The sequence below is a fragment of the Ursus americanus genome, chromosome 22 (genome assembly GCF_024610735.1).
Source record: "Ursus americanus isolate L20-20 chromosome 22, mUrsAme1.1.p, whole genome shotgun sequence".
Taxonomy (NCBI): domain Eukaryota; kingdom Metazoa; phylum Chordata; class Mammalia; order Carnivora; family Ursidae; genus Ursus; species Ursus americanus.
In genome coordinates, this window is record NC_142148.1 from 50,024,752 (window position 1) to 50,034,114 (window position 9,363).

The window sequence follows — 9,363 nt, forward strand, 5'->3', positions numbered from 1 at the left end:
TTTAACTTACGGGATGGCCCAGAGGCACAAAAGTGACAGAAAAGGTAGATCTGCCACTCTGCTGGCAGCCTAGTAGGGGACTCTGCAGAGGAAGACCCAGAGCTTGTCCCCATCCAAGCTCAGAGCCTGCCCTTAGATACCTCGGGCTCTGGGTCTAAGACATTCTCTCCAGGACTCACTCCCATGGACAAAGCACCTGGGGAGAAGCAGAGCTGTCTCTCAGATGTCTGAAGCCTGCTCTCCTCACTGTCTTCCCACAGCTGGCAATCCTCGAAGACTACGCGGACCCATTTGATGTTCAGGAGACTGGCGAAGGCCCAGCAGGAGCTTCAGGAGCCCCAGAGAAGGTCCCTGAAAATGATGGCTACATGGAGCCCTATGAGGCCCAAAAGATGATGGCTGGTGCGTGATGGAGTCAGGCTAGGGGATTGCTCTCTGAAGCCTGGGTATTTGCACAACAGGCTCTGGGACCCACAAGACTAAGAGTGGTTCCATGATCCCTTTACTGGGTCCTTGGAGACCATGGGTCCACCGTGGACCACCTTGGGTCCTTGGCCACTGCCTTCAAGAGAGTCGTCTTGGAGAAGGAACGATGACCTGTGGTGCCTGAGATGTGAGGTGGTAGAGAAGGCCACCAAAGGTCAGGCAGATAGAGTGAGGACAGTCAGGAAGGGCAGGACAGTGGTTGGACCGGGAGTCATGGAACCCAAAAAGAGAATCACTAACTTTAGGGAAGGTGGTGAACTTGAGATGATGTGATGTCAGAGTGAAACATCTTTATGGCAATTGGAACCACATAGCTTGAGAAGGGCAAGCCTGTCAAGGAGCGGGGGCAGACAGAAATGAATAAGACCTGGTCTTGGGGAGCAGAGCAGAGGTCAAGAGAGGATCCAGGGAAAGAGTGAATGGGGGTGATCCGAGAGGAGGACAGGGGTGAGTCAGTCCAAGGCAGGATGAAAGGAAGGTTTGCTCAGGGGTAGTTTTAGTGTTGGGCATACTGAGGAGCCAAGATGAGAGGGGCCACAGGGGCAGTGAAGGGCCTCAAAGGCTGGAACGAGGCATTTGGACTTGCTCCAGAAGAGGAGGGAAACTAATATGAATTCTCAAACAAGACAGAAACAGGATAAATATGGCATTTTAAGGGGATTATTGAGGCTGCGGTGTACAGAACAGACCAGAAGAACTGGGCATCAGAAAGATGAGTTAGCAGTTGTGGAAACTGCTGAGGCTTTAAGGGAGCAATAATTAACATGGCTTTCTTCCCCTCCTGAGCTTGGAGATCATTGAGAAGTCAAATCAAGGTAACAGACTGATGAAGACAAGAATGTCAGTTTTATTACTGATAAAATAGATTGGAGAACATGACTTAGCTATGTCTCCCACAATGGGCTGCTTAATACTTCACAGAGTTAAACTTGCCCACTCGGGCTTGGGCCATGAGGCACAGCTGTAAGCCCTCTCACGGGGGCCAGGAGAAGAAAGAGCCAGAAGGCAGAGCTGAGAAAGAGAGCGAGCATCTACGGGTGATCAGATAAGCTGCTCTCCCCCCTTGGGAGAGGGGTGGGGGCCAGAGAGCGGTCAGGAGTGTTCTTCCACGGAGCTCGTGGAAACGTGAGCCGGGAGAGTGGAGGTTCACCCTAGTAGTAATCTAGACGTGGAGAGACAAGGGTAAGAGTCATCGGGTACTGGTGGTGAACAGGTGGAATTTAGACGCTGAACGGGGGCCAGGACCGACGAGAGCAGTGTAGTGGACGGAGAAGGAGAAAGTGGGAGGGAGACTGCCCTATTTAGATCAGAGGGGTGTGTACCCCTTGGAGGCCCATGAATGCCCTGGAATTGTATATGGAAATTTGCACATTTTTCTGGGGAGTAGCCCCATAGCTTTTATTAGATTTTCACTGGGGTCAACGATCCCAAAAAGGGCATCACAGAACTGACTAGAAGAACTTCTGGGGAAAGTGGCAAGTTTGAAACATTAAAGTGAAAGATCTTGAAGGTAACCGGAAGTGTATAGGGTGCCATGAGACTGGGCAAGGATGTGGGCGAATTAAGACCTGGTTCTGGGGAACAGAGACCGAGAGGGGCCAGGGGAAGAGTCCAAGGGTGATGGGAGAGGACAACCACGAAAATGACTTGTTAGAGGGGACAGTTTCAAGGAGAGAGTGATCAGGAGTATCTGGGCAACGAAGAAGGATTTTCGGATTGTCAAATGATACAGCTTGGGATGCAAAGGAAGAACTGGAGCTGTGTAGCCAAAAGGAGGTGGATTAGGAGAGGACCCTGCCTCCGTTTCCAAAACGTGTAAGCCTCATTTCCTAAGCCCTTGCTGGCCACCTAAGGATCTCTTTCTGTCTTTCACTCTGGTGCTTCTCTGCCCTGGCCTCCATTGGATCCCATGCTTTTGGAACCCCAGAGATGTTTTAAGGGCAAGGGACCCCAGATGTCTGGCCATTGGGCCCCCAAAGCCAGTGGCATCTCTTCTGAAGGAGGCTTGGTGTGTTGCTGAGGGCGCTGCCAGAGGAGCTGAGGAGGGCAGCCAGGGATGCTCTCATACCTCCCCGCCACCTTGCCCTGGCAGAGATCCAGAGCTCCAAGGAGATGGCAGCTCAGCCCCTGCCTCTATATGACACGCCCTATGAGCCAGAGGAGGAGGGGACCACCCCAGAGGGTGAGGGGGCCCCCTAGCCCCGGGAGTCCCGGCTGCCAGAGGATGGCGAGAGGCCCCCTGAGGAGTATGACCAGCCCTGGGAGTGGAACAAGGAACAGATTTCCAAAGCCTTTACAGGTAAGCCCCTGGCTGGGGAGGGTGGGCCTGTTGGGGCCTCTAAACAGCTCTCCAGGCCCAGGGGAAGGGAAGGAGTGGACCCCAGGGGTTGGGGGAGGCCCAGCAGCTGGGCTCCAGGGAAGCACGGTTGAGCGCATCACAGAGATTGGTGAATTGGGCAGTGTGGGCGCGGCACTGTGTGCGGGGTCAGGGAACGGGCACAGGAGGATGAAGGGTCTCCCTGCATCACCACCTCTCAGAGGCCAAGAGGCTTAGGCCACTTCCGTCTTTTGGGAGACAGGGCCTATTTTAAAATAAAGAAATTCCAAACAAAATGATAAAACTTGTGACATATGTTAAATACTTACATTTAACAAAAGAAGGCATTGAACACCCCAGACACGGAAAACGGTTGTGTGTGTAACCTTTCGAGAACCCAGCCCTGAATCAGAGAGCTGTGTCTCCCAGTAGCAGACTGTGCCAGACCAGGGACGCCTGTGCCCCGGGGGGGAATTCGGAGGAGCAGGAACTGGTGGGGAGAGGGAGGCTGTGAGAAATGCCCTTTGTTGAATGAGGGTTAGGTTTCTCCTGTACCAAGCACCCCAGCGCCTATCCCAGGCCCGGAGTCCCACCTGGGAAGGTGTGTGTTGGTGGTCTGAGTGGGTGCTGCTGCAGCCTGGAGAGCCTGGAGAGTGCTTTAGCTCCTGGGTTCTTGATTCGGTGAGAACATAAAGGATGTAAATGCCATTCGACTTCACCCCCACTCCCAGGGCCCCCCACCCCTCCTTGGGCACGGGGCTCATCCTGGAGCCGGACTCAGCTCTCTGCCCTGTCCTCCCCTCCCTGGCAGCGAGTAGGAAACCACAGGCTTCTGATTTGTTTCCGGTAAAGCATGCACCATTGAGTGGGACCGTTTATCTCCAGAAGTCTCCTTGGAGAATCAATACTGTTTGGCTTGCTTCATGGGGAAATCTATGCTCATCATTAGGAAACCTCGGTAGCAGCCCTGCAGCCGCCAGTGGCATCCCTCTCTTAATCGTCAGGGCTCGGGATTGAGGGTGTGGGGGGTAAATTTCAATAAAACATCTGCCCCCACATCGGAGTATTCATGACAGCCTGGAGCTGGGCTGTCCGTCTCACTGCCCATGGCTTCCCAGGCCGTGGGGAAAAGGAGGAAGGGCGGCAAGTCTGAGGGTGCCAGGAGGCTGTGGGAACCTGGGTGTGGTGCTGGGAGGCGAGGGCAGCTCGTTGTCCCTCGTTTCCTCCTTTCCTGGTCCTTTTGGGCCCTGGAGGCTTATGAGGGTTCAAGTGAAGGGGACCCACACGGCTGGCAGGGCAAGACTCTGCCTCCGGCTATTTGCTACCTGTGCCTCCCCCCTTCGACTACGCAGCCTGGTGTGGTCACTGTGGCTCCATCCAACCCTCCGAGAGTCCTGCTCCCCCCTCAGAACCCGTCCCTGCCTCTGCTCTGACCCTCCTCCTTTCTAGGCTATTCTGTGTCCTGGCTCTGGGTTTTGGTGTCTCAACCTCTGCCTCTCTCTGTCTCTCTCTCTGTCTCTGTCCCTGTCTGTGTCTCTTCTCCCTGCTGCTACTGGCTCCAGTTGACATTAAGGTCATCAAAGACCTACCTTGGCCTCTGCCGGTGGGACAGCTGGACAGAAGCTGCTCCCTGCCTGACGGGGACAGGGACATCTCCGGTCCAGCCTCCCCCCTCCCTGAGCCCAGCCTGGAGGACGGCAGCGGTGGGTCCTGTGGGAGCTTCTGGCCAGGGTGACATGTCCTCTCACGCCTCAGGCCCTGTGGGCTTGGGTTGGCAGAGCTGAAGTGGGGTAGGGTTTGGAGAACCTGGAGGAAGAAAGAAGGGACAAAATACACATTCCTCCTTCCTCCCAAAGGTGTGGGGAAGGTGTCTTCTAAAGGAGTCTCTTTCTAAATATCTTGCCCACCATGCCACAGAAATCCACTATTTTACATTCACTTCTTTGTGAGTATTTTGCCTGACCCAATCCTTTGGCAATGCAAGTAACTCTTGAGGTGGGGGTGATGCTAGCATAGGAAGTGTCTGACCCCTTCGGGCAAGGGACGGGTCTGGTCCTTGCATCTGGTGACTGAGAGACAGGAAGGTCCTGAAAGTGCTACAAGGAGAGAAAAAGCCCAAATGAGGAGAAAGGAAGCACCGAACACTTCATCTCTGTCAGTTTGGTACAGAACGGGCAGCCAAGTGCTTGTGAGCGCCTGTTTGTACATTTGTGCCTGAGTGTGAGGGCTACTTTGTAAATGCAGGATGAAGGAGGGTCTCCATCGCCTGTCCGTGGGTGCCTGTGCTCATGTGACCCACTGGCTTCCTCCCTCGTGCTGGCTCAGTGGTGGGCCTGCCCTGGTCTGGGAGGGCAGAGCCGCCTCAGCTGGGTGTCTCCGGTGGGGGCGGGGAGCCTGTGGGCAGCAGCCCTGGGGGCGGGGGAGGGGCGGGCCGGCGGCGGCTTGGGGCAGGATGAGCCTGTCAGGATGGCACCAAGGGGAATCGGATAATTGTTCTCAAATGCATAAGTCACTTCGACAGAATGGCTTGGCAGGGTGATGTGGAGAATGGTCATGAACTCTGAGGAGGAGAAAGAAACGATATTATCGGCGCTGAAGCCACCCGGAGGGGGAATGGAACAGGGGAAGGCAGGCAGCTGCTCCAGAGGGAGAAGTTTAAGTGGTTTCTCATGTTGCTTCTCTCCCCTCTCCTCCCACAGCGTAGGGACTGGTAGGCGCGGTGTGGCCTAGGAGGGCTGCGCCCCACCCCCACAGCCAGTCAAGCCCAGGAGCATGTCCCACCCTTCCAGAACATTCCTTTGACCCCTTTTGGCAGAAAATGGTGGAGCCCTGGTTATTCTATAGGGCTCTATCTCTAGGGTCCTCAGAGTCTATGACTGGTATATTCCCCACAGCCCAGTTTGAAGGATCTGAGAAGAGCTGCCTGTCACCTGGCCGGGAGGAGAAGGGGCGGCTACCTCCCCGACTCTCTGCAGGGAACCCCAAGTCAGCCAAGCCCCTAAACGTGGAGCCCAGCAGCCCCCCTGGGGAGTGGACAGACCCAACATTGCCTCTGGAAAACCAGGTGTGAGTGTCTGTGTCCAGCTGGGGACTCTCTCCCCTCCCTTCCCCTCCTGCCACTGGCTTGCCTGCAGGGGACACCCAGAATGGGTGGGCCAGGACGGCGAGGGACCCAGCAGAGATGCCCCCTTCCTCTCTCTTGTCCTCAGCTGGTATCACGGGGCCATCAGTGGAACAGATGCCGAGAACGTGCTCCGGACGTGCAAAGAGGCCAGCTACCTGGTGTGCGACAGCGAGACCAGCAAGAACGATTTCTCCCTGTCCCTCAAGTGAGTCGGGGTGGGCCTGCGGTAGGCAGGATGGGCTTGTGAGGATGGCACCAAGGAGGATCCATGGGAAGACAACCAGCAGGACAGGAGAAGACTCCAACCTTCCCCCCATGCCCAGCCAAGCTGGGGAGAAGTCCATCCCCAGGAACTTTTGCTGACTCTGGGCCCTAGGGACCTGGAGCAGTCTGAGGCTCCTCCCCTGACCTCAAGGAGCTCAGAGTCCGTTAGAGGAAACAGTCAAGCTACAGTGTCCAGCTCCAAAGTATATGTCACTTACCAGCTGTGTGCCCTGGGGCCCCCTGAACCTCTCTGGGCCTCAGTTTTCTTACTTATAAAGTAGGGGAATAATAATATCTACCTTATAGGGAAGGATCCAATGAAATAATATATGGGAGGCACTTAACATGGTGCTAAGTGCTAAATAAATTATCACCTTCATCTTTATTAATGGCAGTCCAGATGTTCTTGAAGCACCGGCAAGGAGATAGGAACTTCGCCTGAGGGGCTCTGCAGGGGGAGGCGGAGGCTGGATCCTGGGAGGAGGGTGGAGCAGTGGACACAAAGCTATCGTTCACTCTGAAGAAGTGGGCAGGAGGACCGGGCGCTAGTGGCTGATAACTGAGTTTTAAAGGATCCAGGAAGATGGGGGAGGCAGGGCGCTCCCTTCCCATCAGCCTTCCTCCTAGAGAGTAGATAGACACAGAGAGGTACTGGCCTCCTACCAGAATGGCCAGCCCTCCCCTCGGTATCCAGGAGTCCTGCCCAATAGAGCCTGCCCCCCACATGGCAGCCTGTCAGATGGTGGGTTCATTCGCATCGCCCCCATCACTCCTGGGACATCTGTACCACCTCCTACCACATTTCTCAGGGGCATTAGAATACAGGTATACCCCCACTTCAAACAAATGCAATATACAGCAATGTGGGACTATTAAACAGACATTTGAGGATAATTATTGAACTTCAACTAAAAGATAATGGGAAAATGCCAGTCTAGAGTCAAACAACCTGAATTTTATTCTTGGGTTTCATAAAACTAGCTTTGTGACCCCAGGCAAATCATGGAACCTCTCTGGGCCGTGGTTTCTCCCTTTGCAAAATGCATTGATGGGTACCTCTTAGGTTTCTTGCAGCTCTCATACTCTGCAATTGTCATAAAATCAAAGGAGCATTTAGGAAAAGTTCATCTGTCAAAAATCTGATATAACCCTAGGAATGTGTGTTGCTTTAACAGTTAAGAGTCACAGAGCACCTACTGTGTGCTGAGCCGTGTATTCACCATCTCCAAATCAACTGCCAACCTGGAAGATGAATCTCTTTCTTATAGACAGAAAGAAATACAAAGAGGTATGTGACTTGCTCAAGACCACCAGGTAACAAAGTGCCAAAAGCAGGATTTGGACCCAGTTCAGTTCAGTCGGACTACAAGAACCGCACTATTCCATTGCATCGCTCCACCAGTCCTCAAGTCTGGAACAGTCCAAGGCTGAGACGGCAAGGGTCTGGCTCTGTGAAAGGAGCAGGGCGGGGCTCAGCCTTATCCTGGGGAGTAAAAGGGGAGGCAGGCCTGGGTGCTGCTTCGGCCCAGGCTGATCCAGCCCCACCAGCAGCTGTCCGCCAGAGCCTCGCTTGCATATAAATGGCTTCTCTGAAATACGATTAAGGTTTCTCTGCTCTCTGTAACGGAAGGGCTTTCACTGGTGATTAAACAGCTTCCTCCAGAAGCCGTGTCAGCTCTGGCCCTACCGCCCAGCTAGTCCCACCCAGACTCCTGAGGGTTGGGCAATGACTCTGCTTGGGACTTTATCCCAGGAGGTCAGTTATCCAGATGGAGGCTTGTTGCCACTTTATTGCCCTTTTTGGCCAGATCTGTCCCTCAAGGAGAAGATATAATGTAGTTTTGGGGAGAGGTGATTATCCCAAGTGGATTGTGGTTAGGGGGTTTTCTCCAAACTGTGAGAGGGAGAGGGAAAGCAAGGCCCAAGCTGCTGCCCACAGCTTTGGGCCTGGGCCATGGCATAGGGCAGACAGGGGAGGGGGACTACTCACTGCCTCCCCTCTCTACCACCCCCAGGGACTGCACATTTTCCTCAGGCCCTTAGCTCCCTTCCCCAGGGCCTGTGTGGTCACTCAGCCTCAGCCATTATCTCGGGCCTACAGAAGAAGGATGCCCCCACCACCCCCCCCACCCCCGCCCATACACACATACACCCAGCCTGGGGCCCCCAGCAGGCTTTAGGGCACAGTATCCTGGGGCAGGGAGAAGGAATTGGAAGCATGGGTGATAAAGGACTGTTTTTTTCCTGTCATCCCTTTCCTCTCTTCAGTCATCCACTCTCCATCTTCACTTGTGGGCCCAGTGAAATGGGTCCCGTCAGAGGCCTCTTTGTACGCAGGCAGGGGAGGGAAATGAGGTTTGTCAGCCTCACCTCATATGAGGGCCCCCCTCACCGGTCCTACCTCCCATACTAGTTTCTGAGCCCTGCACTTGTCCCCAGGTAGGCTCTGGCCCCGAGAGACAAGTATTCAGGCTTCAGGGCTCCCCCAAACACTGCTTCCTCCTTGTTGTGGACCAGGCCTGGTAGCTTGGGCAGACACTGTTCTTGCTCGGGCCCCACCCCCATGCTTTCTCTCTAAGACAGGGTGCCCGGACAGCTGGGAGCCGGCCAGAGCTCTGAGCAGCAGGGTCCTTGTCTTGCGGGCAGGACCAGGCCCTGATGTGGATTTCCTGGATCGTGTCAGGGAGCTGGGAGAGGCAGTGGAGCCTTTCTCTCTGAGGGAGGGAATGGAGTTACAGCCTCACCGGTGATGGCATCCCAGGCTGCAGGGACAGAGGAGCTGGGGGCTTGGCCCAAGGCCCAGTTAGCAGGAGGGTAAAGGGATATCCCCAGGACAAGGCGGTTGAGCCTCCCCGGATTTGGGGTGGGCTTCCAGAGCAGCTAGCTCACCCCCTCCCCTGGTTTCTGCAAGAGAGAGCCTCAACCAAGATTCGCTCGGTTGTCACATCTGTCCACACACGGTCCTGCCAAGGATGTTTGTGTCTCCACATGCGTCACTAGGAGCCCCCACCGGTGTCGTCCCCCACAGCTCAGAGATGGAGAGGGTAGACCAGCTTTGGCCACACAGGTTGGAGGGCACCGGTGCTCGGGTCCCAGGGTCTGGGGCAGGGAGAGGGGTCGCTCCAGTTTCCACCTGCAAACGCCCTGTACACTCGCTAGCTACACACACATT

General features: G+C 55.0%; 1 protein-coding gene across 1 annotated transcript; it reads left to right on the forward strand.

Moving 5' to 3' along the window:
* The first annotated feature begins 263 nt into the window (after positions 1-263).
* On the forward strand, positions 264-6,136 carry LOC148108119 (SH2 domain-containing adapter protein F-like). Its single transcript, XM_087853827.1, is given in 5 exon segments — positions 264-402; positions 2,579-2,785; positions 4,366-4,506; positions 5,698-5,869; positions 6,013-6,136. Coding segments are annotated over 5 exon segments (678 nt in total). The 5' UTR covers positions 264-368.
* Positions 6,137-9,363: the final 3,227 nt, after the last annotated feature.